General features: G+C 38.8%; 1 protein-coding gene across 6 annotated transcripts in view; it reads right to left on the bottom strand.

Annotated features, from left to right (window-relative positions):
- Positions 1–238: 238 nt before the first annotated feature.
- The window catches only part of LOC116708777 (pleckstrin homology domain-containing family G member 3-like), a 41,121-nt gene continuing 19,338 nt past the window's right edge, over positions 239–22,021 (bottom strand). For 3 of the 6 annotated variants that reach the window (XM_032546791.1, XM_032546792.1, XM_032546789.1), the window contains exons 3-19: positions 21,377–21,915; positions 16,514–16,614; positions 15,071–15,140; positions 14,942–14,988; positions 14,712–14,862; positions 14,385–14,516; positions 14,057–14,239; positions 13,873–13,965; positions 11,788–11,874; positions 11,677–11,707; positions 11,342–11,443; positions 11,201–11,233; positions 10,423–10,433; positions 7,653–8,006; positions 6,271–6,372; positions 3,644–5,021; positions 239–2,745 (exon numbers count right to left, since the gene is read on the bottom strand). In XM_032546791.1, the coding sequence (XP_032402682.1) occupies positions 2,159–2,745; positions 3,644–5,021; positions 6,271–6,372; positions 7,653–8,006; positions 10,423–10,433; positions 11,201–11,233; positions 11,342–11,443; positions 11,677–11,707; positions 11,788–11,874; positions 13,873–13,965; positions 14,057–14,239; positions 14,385–14,516; positions 14,712–14,862; positions 14,942–14,988; positions 15,071–15,140; positions 16,514–16,614; positions 21,377–21,915 (4,001 nt within the window). In that variant the 3' untranslated portion in view covers positions 239–2,158. The remainder of the gene's footprint in view (positions 2,746–3,643; positions 5,022–6,270; positions 6,373–7,652; positions 8,007–10,422; positions 10,434–11,200; positions 11,234–11,341; positions 11,444–11,676; positions 11,708–11,787; positions 11,875–13,872; positions 13,966–14,056; positions 14,240–14,384; positions 14,517–14,711; positions 14,863–14,941; positions 14,989–15,070; positions 15,141–16,513; positions 16,615–21,376; positions 21,916–22,021) is intronic. The other 3 variants (XM_032546790.1, XM_032546793.1, XM_032546795.1) reach the window with 3 other exon arrangements.

Genomic DNA, 22,021 nt, shown 5'->3' with positions numbered 1-22,021 from the left:
TTTGCAAAATGGTGCTTCGTATTTCCGGTTTTAGTTGGGGCATTCACTGCTACCTTTACACTGATTTTCAAACCAAGTATGATTTAATTCGGGGTGAACTGAACTCAGCCGCAAATATGGCCTCAGTATAATACCACATCAGAAGATTATCACACAAACAACTACATCGACTGTTAAGGAACAGGATGTTCTTCTTTGATTCACCCAAGGATTGCAAATATGCAAATACAGGCTTACATAAATAAACACACTTTTATTTAAATAACTCTTAGCAATTTACAGAGAAACGTTGTGCATTTTGTTGCCATCAACAAACTTTTAGCACAATTCTGGCTGACTATTCTCACTTAAACGTCGGTAAATTGGATAGTTTATTGGGATACATTTTCACAGAGTTGGATCAATGTCATTACAGAAGTTTAATGTAATAAAAATACTCAGCTTGTCCAAGTTTGAACCACTTTTCTTTTGATTTGAGGTGAAGGTTATTTGGAGATGATGCTCCTTCATTGTTCTAATTTTCTGTGAACAATGAACTGTTCTACTGCCAGTTTCACAGACAGTAGAACAGACCCTCAGCATGATCTTTCAATCAATCTTTTAAAAGAAATCTTTTGAAATTTCCAAAGTGTATTTCATCCCACCTTTTGTGTTTTTGAATGAAAGATTACATCTAAACAATCTATTTTGGATTTCTACCATAAAAATCCCTCATTTTCCTTACAGTGTGCCACAGATTAGGTGTAGTTAGAGTCCAGTGATACTGTGACCAGTAAACTAGCCAGTGAAAAGCATCTGCAGCACTTCTTTATTGGCATGAAACTGTGACGCTGCTCACTTTTGACCCAAGCCTCGCTTCTACTCTTTCCCATAACTAATTAGCTTTATTCCTCTGTTGTTGCCATCATTCTGTACATCTCCCTTGTTCTTAAAAATCAGCACCAGAACACTTTTCTTTCACTCCTCAGACATCTTATCACTCAAGATCTTCTTAACCCAGTCAACCTCTGCCACCTCTCCTAGAAATTTCCAAACCTCCAAGGGTTTGTCATCAGGACCACCTGCCTTTCCTCTGTTCATCTTCTTCAAAGCTTGCCTGACTTCATTGTTAATCTTAGCTACTTTATGATCCACGACAGTCACCTTTTCTGCTCTACATTCTCCTCATTCATCAACTCTTCAAAGTGCTCTCCAATCCCACACTTGGCACCTGTTGATACATTCCCACCCCTTAATCACCCTGATCTGCTGCACATCCTTTCCATCTCCATCTATCTGCCTCACCAACCTGGACAAGTCACTCTCAGTCCTTATCGTCCACAAGGAATCACTGGCTTGTAATCATTTCTGGTTGCATTAGAAATAAGTGTCATGAATCTATTAAAATAAAAAAATTGGTTCTTGAATTGCTAACACAATTCTGTGGGCCAGCCCTACGCAGAAGATTCCATCTTTTATTGACAAAGAAAAATTATGTTGCAGCCTTAGAATTTCTGTTTTTATTGAAAATATGGGCAGCTGTACATAACCATAAACAAGTTTCTGAGTATCTGGAATTTACACATGGTCAAAACTATCCCAATATACAGACATATAAATAACTTTCATGAAAATAAACAAGTTGCTGATAAAAAAATAAAGCTCCAGTGATGTGCACAACTGTTTTACAAGCAGCTCAGGAAAATGTGGAAGCATATTTTGCAGTCCCTGTGCATCAAAACACAGCAAAGGCTAAAATCTAACCATCTTTGGTGTCTGAAGTAAGACTTTACTGGCAATCGAGAGCTCTTAGCCGTCGCTCTCAGAAACTCTGCACTGATAGTTTGCAGAGTTAATATTAATGACTATAGCAGCCAACAGTAGGTAACATATCACTTTTTTTTGATACAGGAGACTATATATGTATTTATATGTTCACACAAAACTGTAACGTGCAAACAAATACAGTTAAAATGTAACTGTATCTTACTGTCTTAAAGACGGCATGCCCATACCATCCCTTTTATGTTACACTGGTGCTAAAATTATTGCACCTCGTCCCCTATATAAGAAACCTCATGCACAGAGTTTTTGAGGGAGAAATGTGCAGAACAAACATTGAAAGCATCATCTAGCATCATCTCCCAGGTTTATGTTGAATACACACAGTGCACGTTGTTTAGCTTGTACTTAAGCTCTGGAACTTCTCCCGTAAACTCCTCACGAGGTTGCTTTCTGAGGACTTCCCAGAACTCAGTGACTTAGTGCTGTTACGAACTTCCTGGAGGAGCCCATCCTCGTCTTGGATTCTGTGGCACGGTGAACGAGTCCGCGAACGGTCTTGAAGGTTCTGAACTTCATGCAGAGGGACAGAGCCCAGCATGTGGTCTAAGGAGCTCCACCTGCACAGCAGGGAACCCTTCTTTTGCTGAGGCCAGTCCTCTACCTGGAGACATTTCTTACAGCAGTCTGTCGGAGCTGAATGGAGATCTGACGAGCTTCTGTACTTATGAGAGGCACGGCTCTCCTTTACCCCATCTGGTTCTGTGCAGACACAGTGTGTTCTTAGAGAGTGTGAGGTGTCTGTGTATTTTGAACGCAGCTCCTGGACGTGAGGCCAGTGGAAGATCTCAGACTGAGGGCTGTGTGGGGCTGTGCCCTGGGAGCTTGCGGGAGAAGATGGTGTCTGGTCCGAATTTGGAGAACAAACTTCAGGAATGACTTCCTGTTCACAAAGATTCATGGGCAACCTTAAGTTAGGCTTACCTGCATGAAAACAGAGACAAAAATACAAGGAGTTTGCATCAAGTTTCTGTTTAAGAAACAACTAAAGGCAGATTAATGCAGAACTGTGATAAATCATTCATAACCCTTGAACTTTTTAACATTTTGTCACAAAAGCCACTCTTTCCCATTTAACCTGAATGCCTCAGTTTGTTGGAGCATATTGGTAATTAAACATAATGAGGGACCCATAAGAAGTCTCATTTCCAGTTTGTGATATATAGGAGACACAGCAAGCAGATGTTGAGATCAGACCAAAATTGCTCTATTTGGCCTACATGATAAATGTAACACAAATACAGTTGTCTACATGGTGGAAAAACTAACATCCTGAGGAGACAATCCCTATGACAAAACATGGCAGATGTACTAGTTTCATGCTGTGGGAATGATTTTTTCCATAGGGAAAAAAAGGTGATAGAAAAGTAGATTTAGCAAAAGTCAAATGTTCACCTTTCCCAAGAAGAACGATGGTAAACGTTCATTTAGAGCTACAATAGAATGGCTTAGATAACAGCAGATTCATGTGAAGGAATGGTCCAGTCAAAGTCCAGACTCAAATTCTATTGGGAATTTGTGGCAGGCCTTTAAAATGAATGTTAGATTATCTTGATCCAGACTGATCTGAAATTAGTTTTGCAAAGAAAAATGGGCAAATATTTCAGTCTGCAGTGATGTGCAGTGATGGTTCTGCAAAATTCAAATGCACGACACACTTTTCAGGTGTTTGCAAAAAAATATACAGTTTTACTATTAATCTGTTACACATAAAGCTGTGATAAATATGTGATGACATTTGAAGTTTGTGGTTGTAATGTGAAAGAATGTGAAGAAGCTCAAGATGTACTCTAAAAGTGTTGATCGATGATGTTCTGTTTACCAGTTTTTCTCAGCTTCTCCTGGTGGACAGCAGCTGCACTCCGGAGACCTTCCTGGTGTGCAGCCTGTCGGCTCCTCTGCCATCCTGCGGGCCGGTTGTTTTTGATGCGCTGGCTGTACTGACGAGCCAGCTGGAACACCTTGTTTCTCATCTTCCCCATGTCGTGCAGGATCTGGTCTTCGTCTATGGTGCTTTGGAAGCTAATGCTCTTGGGTAAATGGCCGGGGTGGAAGTTGTCGTTCTCTTGAAATGCTGGGGACGAACACCGTTCTGAGAGCTGAGCAGAACCCTGCTCCGCTGTGGAGGAACTGGCCGTAGGTGAAGACACGGAGCAAGTGTCTGCAGCAGAGCACATTTCAGGCTCTTCTTCTATCACTGGTGGTTGATTACTGTTTTTGACCTCTATAGTATCCAAGCTGATCTCAACTCTTTGGCTGTCAGCTTTCTCTTCTGCCTCCTGCTTCACTTCCTGAATCTCCTCCTCAGTTTCCATAACTTCCCAAACCTTCAGCATTTCAGACGAAGGCCTGAACTCTTCCTCTGCAGTAAATGCTTCTGTGGCGCTATTAGACCGAATCTTGACCTCAACTGAGCTTTGAGGTTCACTTATCTTACCCTTTTCTAACCCAGGAAGGTCGAACACGGACCAAGAAGTGGGTCTGTTTCTACAAAGGCCTTTCCTGTAGGCTGGACCGGCCTTCTCCTTTGGAACATCATTCAGCTGTCGACTCAGCTGTCTCACCAGACCGGCGGGGATGAAGGACAGACTTTCCCTGCGCTTGAGGCTGAAGTTAGCGTCTTGGTGCTCAGCATGCTCATAGTATTGCCTGATTTTATGGATGAGAAGTTGATCCTTTTTGGAGAGAGTGGACCTGCGTTCTCCTTCACTCAGTTCAGGCTCAGGACCCAACAGGTTGGCCTTTGAGGAGGTCTGTGGTTCTGGTGAAGAGCTATCTGACATTTTCTCCATCTGTTTCTCCACGTCCATATGGGCTGAGAGGCTTTGAAAAGGGTCTTTATCTAAACTCAAGTCCTCAGAAACCAGACTGCTCCGTCGTGACAAACTGCTGATGAGTTGCTCAGCGGTCAATTGGTCCAACACAGAGGAAGGCAAACTGCTTTTATTATCTGAAAGCACCTCCTCTTCCTCCTCAGAGAGGTCACCGTTCAATAGTACACGCATCTCCTCCACCTGAAGGCCAGAAGAGATGCTCTCTCCCTCTTCTTCTCCTGCTGTTTCCGTGGAAGTATCCAAGGATTCTGGGGTCTCAGTTTGTTGCTCAGAGGAGAACATGGTAGAATCATGGCAGTGGGAGTTCTCCACCTCCAGCTGGTTGATTGGTTCTGCTTGTGGGACTCGGTCTAGATGACACAGCTCCTGTGCATAAAACGATAACAGTATTATCTAACAGAAAAATGCACATTTTAATGACAAGCACTCTTCATACCTCATTAGCTTATTAGTTCATTTTAAAATCAATTTAATTCATAGCATCCACATCTTTGCTGCATTTATTTTATATTATTAGGCTTCCTGTTTTTTATCCAGTGACCTTTTTGTCATAATATAATCACGGACTCCAATGCATGGATTTCATGTGACAGACCAACACAAAGAAGAACATGACTGATGCTTTTTCTAACAAATAAAAATATCTGAACATTGTGTCATGCATTTGCTTTCAGTCGCCTTTACTGATACCTCTAAATAAAATTAAGTACAATCAAATCCCTTCTAAAGGTCCAATGGAAAGGCATCCTAAAAATATTTGCAGCTGCAACTGCAGTAAAAGGGAATTTTGTGAAGCATTGCCTCAGCATGGCTGACTATATATCCACACTACTTGTCAAATTTTTTTTTTTTTACTTTTTGTTATGTTCCGTCTACTTCACTTATGCACTGCTTTGTTTTGGTCTATAACATAAAATCTCGCTAAAATACATTTGTGGTTGTAAAGAAACAAAACATTAACATTTTCAAGATGCATGAATACTTTTACAAGGCACTGATTGTCTGTGGGCAAGAGTTGCAATTAAAAACTTGCATTGGCAATGCAGTCTGCTTCTTTTGGCTTTTCCTGGACAGTTTAAATTATCCTTGACTAGTTAGGCTGAGCCTCATCCGGTTTTCATCCTGCTGATGTCACCCTAGACTGCTGCTCTAACGCTGTGTCCAGGTGTTGCCTGCTCATCTGGGGTGCCTGCAAATTGCAAAAATAAATAAAAAAAGAAAACGCAGCTTGGAGCTGTTTGCCATAGATAAGGCTCACTCGGCTCAGATGCAGAAGCTGCAGAAGTGGGGGGACGCTTCCCATGTGGTGCTTTAATTTCCAGCACAATAAATCTACAGCATGTAGAGATGATTCAACTGTGCTCATGGCAAAGGGCATCTATTCGGTAATAATTGCATTTTTAAATCTAATGCAACATTGAATCAACTAGCATTTCTGCAAAGAAATAACAATGAAAATAGAGAAAGAGTTTGAAAATGGGCCCCAGTAACAACTTGGGGAGGTGGAAGAGGATTTAATAGAGTGAATATGTATCACATGTGGCCTCAGATATGTGTGTGGAAATGAGGTTAAAAGGATGCAGGCATAAATATGATATTGGGCTTTTGTGAGCACCTGAGCGCTGAGAGTTTGTTTCACATTGTCGGTGTTTTCCTCCCCTGTGCAGGTTTCAGCCTCTGCAGCTTTTAGTTCATCAGTGTCCTCATTCTGATCATCCTGAAAGGAAACAAAGCACAGCATTATGCCAAACGTCGTTTTAGTCATAGTCAGCAAGTTTGCAAGCTTTATAACTCCATCTAAGATCTCAAGGAGTGAATGGCAAACAATTTCCTACAGTTTAGCCATAATTGGTCCAAAAGCTTGAAGAGAAAAATTAGTTAGGTTAGGCTTGATCATCTTGGGTTGAACCAATGTATACGAGCAAAAATGCTCCAATAAGTTAGAAATTATTTTCTTGTTACAATTAATTTGTAGTCAAGATGCAATTTTATGATCTGAAAAATATTTCAGTGGCCAATTTGGGTAATGAATCTGCTCTGTGTTTGGCTTCTGACTAATTTTCTAATCCAGAAAGATTTTAAAAAATTAGTCAAAGCCATATTGAGATTTAACTTTACATACTGACTGTTAACCGTTTCAAACATTGAATGTGAATGTTTTATTTAATGTAATTATTTCTTGTTTGAAAAAGTAAACGGACAAAAAAAAGTCTCATTGATGGAAAATACATCCTAAATCCTGAGAAACACAAAGAAATGTTCAGAAATATCTCTTGATTGTTAAAGCTCGCTGGATTTAAAATGTATAAACCTCCTTTTTAGGTAGATTGCTTTTGATAGAATATGAGACTGATTTCTAAATATTAATAGTACATAAATGATATCAAAAAAATTGCAAAATCTAAAACGAAAGGAAAGTCTCTCATTCAGACCATGTTATTCATTGATATTCAGAATCTAAACAACTAACAATTAATCCCAACAAAAAAAAATCAGAGGGAAAATATTCATCAATATGATTATCAAAGAGAAAGCTCCCCACTATTCTAATTATGTTTAATCAGATGGATACATTAACCTTTGAAGTCAAACAACATTTAGCAGAGCATATTAGGCTATTCGTTGTCATGCAAATGCAAACATGGTCTCAACAACATAAGTCATGCACCCATAAATAGTTATTAAACACAGCAACAACTCAGATGAGATACACATGCAGTACAAATTTGAAAAGGAAATTAAATGCAAACTGGGATGATTTTGACTCTGAAAAAACAAAAGCAAAAACATGCATGATGTTTTTCTGAATACCCCTTATCTACAGTGAAGCATTCAGAATGAACAATGTGAGTATTGAGTCAATTTGGATTATAAAGGAAGAAAAAAAAAGGAATGAAGAACGAGAGCCAGTGTGGGAGACAGAGTGGTGTGTTAGTTTTGGTGAGCGGTTGGGACGGAACGGAAAGCGGGAAACCCGTGGGTGGCAGAAACCCTCACCGTTGTGAAGTGAGTAGAAAGCAAAGCCCTGGCTCTATAGTGCCAGCAGGAGATGGCTGCCAGCACCGAGCTGGCAAAGTCGGCTACCTGGTCGTCTCCCATCAGCACATCATCCTTGCAACTCTCCCCTTCCTCCTGTTCCTCTATTGCCTTCTCCTGCTCCAGCCCCACCTCTCTTTCTCTGGGTGAAGAGTCACTGTCAGCTGCATTTAGCCGCTCCAGAGAGTTGCTCAGATCCTCCACACACGGCCTCTCACCCCGGGGCTCGCCTAGACAGGAGGTCAGTGTGCTGACACTAGCAGCTGGCTGCAGGGAGCTCCTATCCCCCAGCAGTGTGCCTTCACTGTCTGCATGCTGTAGCGTGAAGTCATAGACATGTGGTTTGTTATTGCAAGGTTTGTGATAAAGCCATCTTATGACTGCAAGGCTGTAAAAAGCAAGATGTGTTGTCTATCAGCAGCGGGCGTGATGCTGTGTGATTTCTGCAGGCTAAGAAAAGAAAGTGTGCTCTGGAAGGCTTGGATGTTTCATTTGCAGTTAAGAACATTTTCAACCACAAAACTAGCCCTGCTAAAATTCCATATTTGTGATGTAAAAAAAAATATCAGAAGATTATAAGTAACTGACAGATTTAACATGACAAACTCAACTGACAAAACACAAAACTGAAGAAAATGTGATTTTAAAAAGCAGCAATAAACTTGTTGCTTAAATATGCACAGCTTTGTTTCATGCACCATTTTGATGCAGTTCAAAATTGTTATTGGATAAACATCAATTACAGTGAATCTGATTAACCTAAAATGAAATTCTGTTGCCCTGGTTGGATTTTTCCATACATATGCATCCTTTAGAGATGGAAACAAAGTCTGTGGATAGATTGCAGATGGATTAAATCTCATCTCACAAAAGTATTAGGTAAAAGAAAAGCCCACAGTATCTTTACATTATGGATGATCTCAATAAATTGTTGAAAGGAAAACATGGAAACTGGCTAGGGAGGCAAACAAGAGGCAGAAAGCAGCGCTGAAAGAGCTGCAGGACTGTCTGGTTGTACAGATAATAAACAAGGGTTCCCCAGAGCTTGATGCTGTTTCACTTCAAGTGAAACATTCTCCTCCAAGGTTTCAAAGGACTTTAATGAGATCTGGATGTTTTCTGTGGTCCAGGTAGAAGACAATTAATATTTGTGTGAAATTTACAGAGTTGTTGTTGGGATCTCCAGCCTTACTGGGCCATTTCAGTTTCATCTTTTCATCTAATTTAAACAAATTGTTGATCACCGACTTCACTCTGTATTGGTGTACATCAATTGCTGTGGATGTTTTCATATCTTTCTTCTGACTGCTACAAAGCAAATAAGATGCTTTGTAGCAGACTTGCCTTAACCCTCCTGTTATGTTCGTTTCTAGGGTACAGCAAAAATGTTCGTGGGTCAATTTGACCCAGGGAGTGTTTAATCATGCAATAGTGTCAGAAACCAAAAAATTCCTCCAAAACATTTTTGTATCTGATTATTAACTCCAATACTAACCATTTCAATCAATATTTGTGCAATGATGTTTTATTATTTCTCAGAAATTAAGGATCAATGACGACAACCTGCTCATTTACTCATTTGGACATAAAAAATGGAATTTAGATTTTTAATGTCCACTGAAAAAAACCTAGACACAAAAAAACAATAATTTCCTTGAAGTTGACCTTTGGTAAATTATTTTATATTATACTTTTTTTTTTTTACCAAAGGGTGATCTTTATAATTGAACTTGAGACACACATACTGTTCTGGGTCAAATTGACCCGCTGATTAAAATCAAGATAAATGAGTCATGCAGAGAGTATTTATGTTTTCATCCACTTCTGCTGAGTGTCACTCAGAGTGGGTGGAGTTTGTCCACAGGAACAGAAAAGATTCCCGTCAAAGGTTGTGTGAACACCTGCTTTCTCGCAGTTTCCTAGTGAAGTAAAGAGAATAGTGAGAAAGTGGGCTTGTGTGTGTGTGGTTGCGTGTGTGTGTGTGTGAGTGTGTGTGTGGTGAAATATGGTTCATAACTGCAAGGAAACATATAGAATTGGACATTTTAAAATCTTTTTTTGCACTTTAACCTGACTGCCGGGTCAAATTGACCCGAACAGTATCGATGTAAAAAGTAGACCTAGGGTTTGGTACAAATGTGTAACATGAATAAATTTTCAACTTATGTCTAGAGTGCACCTATTAAGACAAATAGAAAACGTTTCATGCAAAAAAAATGCTCCTATTTTTTTTTTTTAATTTGTAAATTTTAAAACGGGTCAATTTGACCCGGAACATAACAGGAGGGTTAAGAGTGTGAATATGTCTAATCTCATTCTCGGACAGTTGATTTATTTTTATTTTCTTTTGTCAATTTATCTAACATTGCTATAGATAGAACCCTCAGGAAGACTGAATTAAAAGTGCTTCAACTTGGTGCGACTTTGATGTTGTGCATACTTCTGCAGCAAGATTAGTGCATCCTTTTAATATTTTTTTAATACTTTTCTCCCTCTTAACAGATGTTTCGGTTAAATAGATACATGTGAGATTTAAAGTAAAAAAAGTTTTTAAATAAAACTTTTTCTAGTTTTATTTCAAATTATTTCTCATTTGTTCATATTGGACTTTTACAGGGCATGACACTTTTTATATCAACTGTAGGACTTAAGGTTGAGTAACCTCAGCAAAGTGCATTGCAATAGTTTCCCCAAGCTTAATAAAGACCCAGTTTGGATTACCTTAACTTACCTTCAAAATAGCTGCAGAGTGAACAAAGATTGAGGCGAAGGCACCGGGAGAAAAAACAAACAAGAATGTCAATAAGAGGTCAGATATCATGTTCAGTAACATCCTGAATTTCAAATGCATTTAGGGGTAAGGAGACAATCTCTGCTTCCACATCCAGGCAGCTGTTAGTCTGCCTCAGACTCAAGGGAGATCCTGTGATTAGGTAAAGACCAATAAGTAGCATCTTGTTCGCTGAGGCTTTAACTGGACATGATGCAATTTGTCAGGAAGTGATGAACCACTCCCTTACTCAGATGAGAAGGTTTGACATTAAAGTGGTTTGTTCATTACATCGTCTGGAGAAATTGAGCGAGAGAGAGAGAGAGAGACTGGGTAACAGGAATACAGATGTTTTCTGCTCTAATGACCAATCAATGAAACAGGAAGACACAGATCTGACGGGCGGGGCCCAGATTGAGTACCGAACAGAGCTTCGGAGTGACAAAAGGCCTCGGCCGAAGCAGCATATAATTAACTTCATTATGGGTGAGGAGGAGTGGGAGTGAGTGTGCGTGCCCATTGAACTGTTGTCCAGGTGTCTTTGAAGGAGAACAAAGCAGAAGTTCAATGGAGACGTGAACAGCAGCTTTTATCCAACAGAATAACCTTGGTGGCAGAGAGATGATGTATAACTGGACTGCAGCCACAATGCAGTTCAAACTATAGCAGTGTTTGTGAATCTGAGAAAATCCTAGTGAACATTTACAGAAATTAAATAAAAACATAAAAATATACCCACCGTTGGTGCTCTTTATGATTTCTTTAACTGGTTCTGAAAGAATAAATAAATAAATTTGCAAATTCAAAAAAGTTTCCATATTATCATTGCAAAGTTATTTTTCTGTGTGATGTACTAGATAGATAGCGGACATAAATATACCAGATCTTCTCCTCCCATTCCGTACTCTGAGATGGAAGCTGTCACTCTGGAAGCACTCTGCTTTCATCATCCTCTCCGGACTACGCTGACACTTCCCAGAATCTGAGAAACGGAAGGAGACGTCATTACACTCATAGCTGCAATTACAAAAAGCAATTTTCTGCACATGGATGAGCTGGTTATAAGCCAAGACATCTTGGAAAATTAATAAGCATTCCATATTCTTCACAGAACATGAACAGCCACTCTCTTTTTATTAGCTGCATCTGTGGTAGCTGTGGCAACAGTTAAACGGTCCCTGACTTAAGTAGAGATGCTCCATTAGTAACACTTACAGTTGCAGTTGTCCACAGTGGCATCTTTTGCCTTCAAAGACAGAAGGGACAAGTTAAAGACTCTTTTGACGTCGCTGGGAAAGACATGTTGTGTGAAAGGACGACGTTTACCTTCTGTGGCAAGATGGTGTTGTGATTCTCAAGAATGAGCCTCTTAATGTGATGAGCCCACAGACGTTTCTCTTCCACAGACTTTGCCTGAAGACACAGAGGGGAATCCCACAAAAGAAAATAATTATCTTTCACACAACCGAGACCTGACAAACCTGCTGTTAATACAATCACTTATTACAGCATAAAATGTTATTCTCTTCTATAATGTGTTTACAAGGTTGGTGCTTGGTGATTTGATTTGACTGTTGAAATAATATTTAAGCACATAACTGTTATATTAAAGTTCCATTTATGTGGTCCCACAGCATAACAGATCTTCCACCATACATCACAGTTGTCATAAAGCACAGCATATTGTCAGTTTCCAGACCTCCGTTGTTACAGCAGAGGGTTGCCATAGTTTAGCAAACTCCACATTTATGTCCCTTATCATTGAGCCTGTATTTTTCAGTCAGTTTTAAATGCCATAGATAAAAAAAAACATTTCTCAAGGTGTTTTTCACAACACAGTGCTAGAACTGACTTCTGATTCTGCAGTGCACAAAAGGGCTATTTTACTGTCAAGCATGTGGACAAATTTCAATCTTTTTTGCTACGATGATATTAAGTATGATAGATGCTAGATTAAATACATATCTTCTGTGATAATCTGTTATCAGTGAAGCCTTCATTTTACAAAATTCCCCAACTGAAAAATAAACAAAAACAGAAATTTCAATCATTTGTTCAGCATCTAAATCAAATTCAGTTAGCAGCCTTTGGTCCAATCAATAATAAATGTATTTACAGATATTCTGATACTTATCATTGAGAAAGTCAAAAAAAAGTCTGAAAACTCATTACTCAATTTACACATTTCATATTCATCCAGTCATGAAAATTTTTATGCAATTTCATACTTTTCAAGACAGCGCATGAACTCCACATACACAGATAGCATCAAATGGTTGTCATGGAGACTGTTTGCTCAAATTCTATTGCAACTGCGACAAAAGATTAATTAACACTAAGGTCATTTTTGGTAGAAGAACCATTGTACCATCTGAAATGTTGTCTTGGGTACATTTGTAAGGCATTCAACCAAATACAAATTTAATTTAATTGCAAACCGTAAATGTAAAAAGCGCTTTAGTTGGTGGCTTTAATAACTGCAACACGTCATCCATCTCTACAGATCTGTGCAGCTGGGGATACTTTTTAACTTGATATGAAAAGGATCCAAAGAGTTTTTCTTTTTCTTTTTTTTTTTTAGAAATTAAGGATGTTGAAAGCTTCAAGTGTCCCTTAAATATCAGACACTATCAGCATTGCTTGGACTCTCTTAGTTTTCAAACTCTGTATTAGGTCTCATTATTCTGTTGCAAATTAAGTTGTCTGAGGAAGGCAAATTATACACTGGAACATGTTTACAGAAATAATTTATTACAACTCTGTAACAGAAAAACACCAGAATCCTTCACTGTATTTGAAGCATAGTAAATTAATCTGTATGCTGTTGGTCTTACTCTAAAACTCCTGTGTTAGAGCTACAAATGACCAGGAGTCCTTCTTTTATAGTGCTCCCATCATCTATTGACGAGCAAAAGCATTTTTTATCTAAACTAAACATGACTGTATGTTTTGGGCTGTTGTCCAGCTGGAGGATCAACCTCCACTCCAGTCTGGAGTGTTTTGGGGCCTCTAACATGTTTTACTTTAGGATTGGCCACTGTGAAGTGGCAGCATCATGCTTTTTTTTTTTTTTTAAATCCCCCTACTGAGGGCACAGCAGTAGTTATTTTTCATGAACTTCATGGTTGTGCACTATTTTGTGTTGATTTATTTCAGAAAGTCCCATTTAAAAAAAAACAAAGCAATAACTACATTTTGTAGATTTATCCTGACAAAATGTGAAAAGTTTCAGGGGGTATGAATACTTTTTCGAGGCTACAATTCCAGATGAGCAAAATGTATTACTCAAAAATGTTACGAATCATTAAAAATTATAAATATTGCATACAGGCATACCCCCACCCCCCAAAAAAGCAATCTTCCACATTTCACAGTTTATAAAGAAATTGACTAAATGTTTGCTGGAGTTACCTGAACTGTATGAGGTTGCTTAGGACGCTTGAAATGGATCACACTGAAGAGGAGAGGATCCTTGGCACTGTCGAGCAGCATCAGGGTGGAACACTGTGACAAGAAATTATATGTGTTTGCTTTGTACCAATTCTATTCACGTGTTTCCTCACTTATCACATTAAAAATTAATCAGAAATCGTACTGAGATGTGGATTTTGTAGACGTAGTGTTCCCCTCTTTTCTTGGTAATGAGGAGCATCTTTTCGAACAAGAAGAGCGTCCGGGTGTTCTTCGCCCTCAGAACAGGAAAGGTGCCCTCTAGCACCAGCTCTCCACAGGTGGTCAGGTCGGCACCCTTCCAGTTGATCAGCAGAGATTGTATCTCCTAATGTGATGAAACAAAACTTTATATAAAGAAAATAGCCAAGCATGAAAACAACAAAAAAACACTATTTAAAATAAATAAAAAATTAAACAAAAATCTCAGATTTTCCCCTTTGTTGCCTTTAAGCTTTAGTGGATTTTCTAACCTGCACTCTGACGGCGTGCTCATGTTTCCTCTTCATGTCGTTAATGTACCAGGCCACTCTGGTCATGGTGTCGATCGCCTCTTTAATAACCCCATAGCCCTCTTCGTCTGGGTCATAGTGCTTGGCAATTTCCTTTAAGGGAAGTCAAAGTTATTATAACCTCAGAGAATGTCCTAAACAATTACTGTTGTGATCTTTATTTTACTGATTTAGCTTTTTGCTTGAGCAAATGGCTATTTCACACTTGCATAAGGTGGTTTAAAAGAAAATTGCTCTAATCCTAATACACAAATTTAAAATAAAAGAGTTAGTGAGGAAGCCTTTTACCTGCAGAAGTAGGTGATACTTCAGGATTCTCTGAACTGGCTTCAGAAGGTAAGAACCCAAAGGGAGAGAGCGTTTCAGAGCGGCCTGCCGATCCCTGAAGAACTTTGCTAAAGTTTTATTCCTCATGCATTCAGTCAATGTTGCTACTGAGCTGCAGACACCAAGGAATAGCACTCATAATCTCATTGAAGAATGGAAAAAAAACTTTTTCAAAAACTGAGGATACTTACTTGGGATAATTGTTGCAATATTTAGTGTAGATTTCAAAATATTCACTCTGGAGGAAACACAAATCAGGCATAAATGCATTTCTTTGAGGAATTTAATATAGTTTTTAGTTTTGAGAAGGTTTTCCTCACCTTATTAACAAAGCAGTGAGCAATAGCCACAGGGTCATTCTCACACATGTCCAAACATTGCAGCAGTTCACTGAAATAAATCAATTAAAATTGTAAAGCTTGGAACTCAAGCAGGAACACCAGAACAGTAATATTTTATATCAATATTTTTGGTTGACTTAAGTTTAAATGTAAGACAGTGTTCCACAATTACTGTCGTAAAATGAATAAAAACGATAAAAAAACTAAGTAAAAACAAAGTTTGTATGAGGAAAGGTATAAGAATAAAACCCCTCTTAAATATTCCCTCTGTTCCTGTCTCTGCTCTTCAGGTCCAAAGTAATTTGCTGACACTTCATAATATGAACTATAACCTTTCCACCTTCCCTTTATTAAGTCAACATTGTTGGTTATTCCCCATCAAATCTTTCTTGTTTAAGAAACTCAGAGCACTAACTTTTCACAATGTGTTGTAATCATATACCCAGAAATACCCAGCAAAATGTGTATTGTGAATGCGATTATACAATACAATTAGGGAAATAACCAGCAGGTGGCAGTATATGCTTTTCAGAGAGCAGCAGATGCACTTGTTTGAGATGGTATTTCCAATAAGAAGTGTGCTGCTGTCGACATTTGTTATGTAAACAGTGTTATTTGTTCATGCAGACAGATAGTTTAGGGATTAGTGCAACAAAGACACCATTCTTGGATAAAACATGTTTACATTTTCATAAAAGTCAAGTGTTTGTTAAAAACACTTAGAACGTACTGATGACTCCTGGAGGACAGCTTGTACCCTACATGATATTGAACATAGCACTGCACACACAGAACCTTGGCTTCCCTTTGGTTAGCCTCCTACACACAAACTCTGTTGCAATACTAAAGCAAATACAGAGCCTGTATTCACCTGCTGAGTATTTCTTCATAGAAACAAATGAAACTAAATGTAATCTTTATTTGAACTCCCTGGCAGCCTTAAAAGAAAGGCTCATCCCTTCAAGGAAAGAAGAGTGTTAATGTGTTTTGGCAACAGAACCTTTTAAGCAACACAGACACAAAATTATGAAACTTAAAGCCAGCTGCAACAAGACTTTCAGTGGTTTCACCCGTTATCACAGCCTTTCCTGTGGTGAAAGTCAATCAGACTGCTTCTCAACAACAAGCTATGAGTTGAAATAAAAAAAAACAAAATCCTCTGATGCATAACCTATTTGTAGCCTATCATCCTACACACTCCTTGTTCACGTAATCTGCACAGGAATGTAACATCAACAATGATTGTCCACAGTCTCCTATTGTCTATCATGAGTCAAAACAATATTTACTTAAGAATAATATGTGGCCATTCATATTTTTATAGTTTTCCCATTTTTTATATACTTTTCCACATCAAAACAAATTCTTATTTTTATTCTTAATATTATTCATTTGTTAGTACTGGGGAGGATGATTTATTACCTGTTGAACTCATAGATGTCTTCTATATTTCCAAATAAGGCCATCACTTGCTCGTGCCCTATGGGGAGATTTCTCAAATCGATAATGTGTGCCAAATAGTCCTGAAGAAAAGGGAAAGAATGAGTAATTATTTAAGCCCAGTGGTGAAATATTTCACACATGCGTTTTCAGATTCCTACCAGCAGAGGCAGCAGGTAGCTACTGACACTGATGTTTTTCTACAAGCAGGGCAGGTCCAAGGTTGCATGGGGCTCTAAGCAGATTTTAGGTCACAGCAACACCTTGTTTTACAGTACACATGTTGTGCATTTAAGACAGCATATCTAGAGAGTCAATAAGGAATTAATTGACAATCACAGAAGTCAGTTTTCACTGTATATTAACAGACAGAGCCTATGGGATTCAGGTATAGAAGGTGGAAGCTGTAAATAAATTGAGATCGGTTTATTTTTCTGACTTACCTTCTCACTACTGCAGACATGTCCACTTTACAGGTAACATTTAAATCATGATTACAAAAATATCAAGTAAAATATTCTGTCCATCTTTAACAAAGGACACTTTTCACTTCTTTTGAATAAATGTAGATGTTATGATCATTTAGATTAGTTTAAAAAATTTCAGAAGGTTCTCTGTCAATTCACCATTTTTCCAGTAAGCACTTCCATTTTGTACTCAGAAACAAACTCAAATTTTCATTAATTATTAAAACAAATAGCATTACAAATAATCAAGTGGCAGGTATAGTGTTATTAACTTTCTGTGACCTTTGTATTCTACTTTTTGTTCAGGACACTAGACTTTTATAATGAATAAAGATCATTGCCCAAAACAAAGTGACTGTAAGCAACTTCCTGGTTCCTGCTGCTTGGCATTCACTTCACTTCCTTACAGTAAGAATGCGCTTCAATGACAGAAAATTGCTGTAAAACATTGATTGTCAAAGAAGATCTGAAACATAATCCAGACCTGTACAAACTGATGAATTTTAAGCACAAAACTGTTAAAAATAGTCATTTATAAAATGAAAAAGCCATAATTTATTTGATAGTTTTTAGTTGTTTATATGATTTCATTTACTTTAATCCTTTCAGTAAAAAAAATATTTAAGAATGTTTGATTATACTCTGTTTATACTTGTTGTTTATACTCTTGTGAAAAACTGTGATTTTTATTTGTAAAAGTTGCTATAAAATACACTTATTCACTAACTTTATCTACAATAGTATGAAGTGATGAAGGAGCAAAATGAGCAACATCTGTTCTGAGATTCAGCGTTCTGACCAAAGCCTAAATCGGGGTCTCAGTCTGCTTATGCCTTGGGCCAACTCTGTCAACATGAAACTCATCTTATCTAGCTGTTACAACTTATTTAGGAGAAAAATACCATAATTTCACTTAGATTAAAAAATATAGTAGTGTTTAGGTTTCCCTAAAGAAACATTATTTGAACAATAAGCTTAAAATATTAATTTCTATTGATCTAAACCATTATATTGAAATTGGAAGGTGAAGCTCTGCTCCAGTCTCAAGTCTTTTTCTACCTTGAAAAAATTTTCCACCATGATTTTCCTGTACTTCGCTCCATTTTAAATCCCCTCAACTCTGACCAGCTTCTCTGCTCATGCTGGCGTAAACCATCCTCACAGCATGGTGCTGCCACCACCATGTTTTACCAAATGATGTGATCATAATAATGTGTAGTGTTAGTTTTTTGGGGTTTTTTTTTTTTGCCACAGAGTGTTTTGCAAGCAGGACAAAATGTTGAATTTGTTCTTATATGGTCACATCACCTTACTCTACGTGTTTGTTTAGTCCCTAATGTTACCTAACAAACCTCTGAGACTCCTAAAGATTTATTCAGTGCACTAGAGAAGAGAAATTGAGCAACAAGGACACAGAATTTCAGCACGGGCTACTTTCCTTAAATGAAACCCATCTCCCTATGGACCTCCGGAGTTTATTAAAAGTAGATAAAAATAACTAAAAATGCCATGGACATAGCACGCCAACATCTGTGATTCCCCCCACCTCATCGTATTTGATTAATGGCACACCTAAGTGGCATGCAAACATCACCAAACAAGGTAAAGAAGTGGGCTAAAAAGGAGCCTAAACAAATATGCAACAGATAAATAAAGAATGCACAAGTAAACACCTTGAACACACAAGCAGCCTCCTGGATAGAGAGCTGCAAAACACATCCGACAGCTTACAGGCAATGAATTACTGAATGAGCTGCGGTAAAAGGTCTCTAATATATATATAAAAAAGGTAAATCCACCACAAATGTGACCTTTGGCATACCATGAGATTTAAAGTTTTGTATAGTCTGGTGCTACAAGCTGTTCTTTATTATAGAACAGGGAGGGCTGTTTGGGGGCTGTAACACTGATATGGGTAATATAAATCATTTTTTAAGAGTTTAAGTGAAAAAAAGAGCAGCCAAGTATTTCCGCACACACCAGCAACCAAAATGATTGCTCTGGGTGTGTTCTGGCCAGTTGTTGGGGACGTATTCCAGCATGTGGTATCAGCTGGGGTCAACCAGCTGCTTTTCAAATCTGGATCCCACGGACGCAGCTGAGACTGAGCCTGATAAGGTGGATCTCACAGACACATCAATATGTCAAACAGCTGCTCATGACTTCAGTGTCAGTATTAAGTTGAAGCTTGGACTTTGCTTCCTATAAAAAAACAAACAAACAAAAAAAAAAAAACACACACACACACAAAGCCAAACTGAGAGGAAGCATTTTCACATGTTTCTGTCAGATCTAAGGCTCGGTGTGAAATTAACTGCATGGAATCAAAATGATTGAAGCCAGGCTGTAATCATAAAAGGACAGAGGCTTCATTTGTGCCCAGTCGTGTTCCCACACTAGCCTATGGAAATCCCAACTGCACTCGTTTCATCTGTGTTATTTCTTCAGCTGGTGGATAGATGGGGGTATTTGTGTTGGCCGGGGCAGCCGGAGAGTTCAGGCAAGGCAGGAGCTTGCAGCGGGGGCCTGTATGACCAAGACCAGGCCAAGCTGCTGCTGCTGTCAGCTAAAATAGTTACAAATCCTAGAAGTGTCTGTCAGGAGCAAGCCATTACTCAAACTTGATCTAGGGCAGCGCATGCTCTCAGAGCAAATGTTAGACGCCAGCACTGTCTGAGACAAGGTGAGGAGGGGTGCTGGCTCTTTTACTGCCATTCAGTCTCAGAAATGCCTCACATGTTAAAGCCATTACCGTCTTCAGACTTTGTAATGATCCCGAAAAGAAAAAGTAAAGACCAATGGAAAAGGAATTTTCTTTTCTGGAAGCAATTGCCAGTGACTACAAAAGTAGAAAATGTGATAATTGAGTTGTAAGATCATCACTGCCCCATTTATTTTACTCTTCTCATTTTTCAAAGGAGATTTTTACAATCTCAAAGCACATAAACCCAGTCGCTGGTAATGTCTGCACTAGGAACCCCCAATTTCAGTCGAAATATGAGTGCTCGATCTATAAACCCAGGCTGCACAGGCTGTAAACTTTCACTGCACTGTAAATACACAGTGTTTATGCAAGAAAGCCAGTCCAGATTATGAACTGCTTGTCAGCTTTCATCTTTATAAACAAGAAAACCTGTAAACAAAGAGAAAGCAACAACCAGATGTCTGGCATGCATTTTTGTCCACTGGCTGATCCATTTAGAAAGAAGGAAAATCATAATGAAGAAGCAAAATCCAACAGAGGGTTCCAAAACACTTTTAGTTCACAAACAGCTGCCTGGAACACAGGAGACATTATTCCCCATCCAAGAGACTGAGTGGAAGCTCTCTGCACCGGTGTCTGGCTTTTCAAATTCAATATAGTACTTCTAATGAGCACTGCAGACACTATGTCACAGCCAAGTGCCAATATGGGTCAAATATACACAAAATACATATTATTGGCAACAATATACAATGATGGCTCAACATGAATTCAATCTCCCGTCAAAGTTCTCACACCACTTTATTGGAATTATAGGTAACAGACTGTAATTATCAAATTTAAGCAAATTCATTCATAGTTTTCAACATAAAGAGACTTGGAGACATATGTGCTCTGCTTCATCCCTCAATAAAATCCAGTGTAGCCTTCATTAGTCACCTTGTTACAGTAAATTAGACATCACCTTCACCTCAGCATTAAACAAGTTATTCTATGAAGGCCTCAGAGGTTTGTTGGAGGACATTAGTGACCAAACGGCATCATGAAGGCTAAAAAACAGACCAGGCATCTCTACAATAAAGCAGAGCTTAAAAATCTACATCTCAAACTTTTAGAATATCATGAAGAACTGTACAATTTATCATCTGAAAACAATAAGTGTGACACACCTACTGAGAAATAGCCACCCAGTTAAACTGACAGGAAGAAGAAGGAGCAAGGAGATTAACACTACATGTAGAACATGAATCCAGAACTCAGGTGGGAAAATCTGCTGACAGGACAACTGATGGTCATGCACAAATCTGGCCTTTATGGGAAAGGAAGGAAGAAAAGCCATTGCAAAAATAAAGTCTCAAGTCCTGTAGGGAACACGACAAACAGAAAAGCTGTGGTCGCATAAAGCCAAAATTTAACTGAGGTTATATCTTAAACTCTGTGTGTGGTAGGAAACTAACACTGGAAGTCACCATGAACACACCGTTCCCACTGGTGGTAGCAACAATACGCTGTGAGATGCTTATTTTTAAGCAACCAAGTTGATTAGAATTGATGGTAAGATCGATGGACCTTAAAAAAAAAAGGTCAATCCTGGAAGAAAATGTGTTAGAACCCACAAAAGCAAGACCTGACATAAAATAATATAACACATATTAAGTTTGAGTATAAACTTACCTCCACTATGCTGCTAAGGTCTGTGACGTACATGCGTTCTGTCTCAATAATCTCCATGACAACTCGGTCCACATAGGTAAGCTTTGGGTTGGGCGCCATAGTGTCTGTGACAACAGGCGAAGCAGTCATGTGAAGGAATTTACCCCTCGCCAGTCTGCTGGCAGAGGTGTTGTTGTTCCGCTGGTTGTTGATCACACAGGCCTCCAGATGCCGCCGCCAGCCACCACCAGAACTTTTGAGGTGAGGACTCTGACTTCCGGCCTGCCCGTTGGTACCTTGTGTCGGGCTCAGTTCCAGGTTTATGTATTCCTCGCTTGGTAGGGGAGTTGTGATAGAGGACGGAAGTGCTGCCGTACTTCCAAAAAGGCTTTGACTATCAGCGGATGAACCAGAGGACAAGGTGGACACCAGGCTCACGGGACGTTTGCCCTCTCCGTCCAGTGGCTCCACGCATATCTGGCTGTAGTAGTCTGGGCCAAAATCTATGTTATCCTTGACATGGTCACTGGTTGAGAGGGACGATGACAACTGAGAAGATTCTGGGAACAACACAAAATGTAGGTGTCAATATTTGAGAAAGGTAAACAAAAAAAACAAGCTCTATGATGTCAGTGTTTTCTTTAGGCAGCTACATTATTTTACTCC

This window comes from Xiphophorus hellerii, chromosome 19, assembly GCF_003331165.1.
Source record: "Xiphophorus hellerii strain 12219 chromosome 19, Xiphophorus_hellerii-4.1, whole genome shotgun sequence".
Lineage (NCBI taxonomy): Eukaryota > Metazoa > Chordata > Actinopteri > Cyprinodontiformes > Poeciliidae > Xiphophorus > Xiphophorus hellerii.
This window is presented reverse-complemented; position numbering and strand designations above follow the sequence as displayed.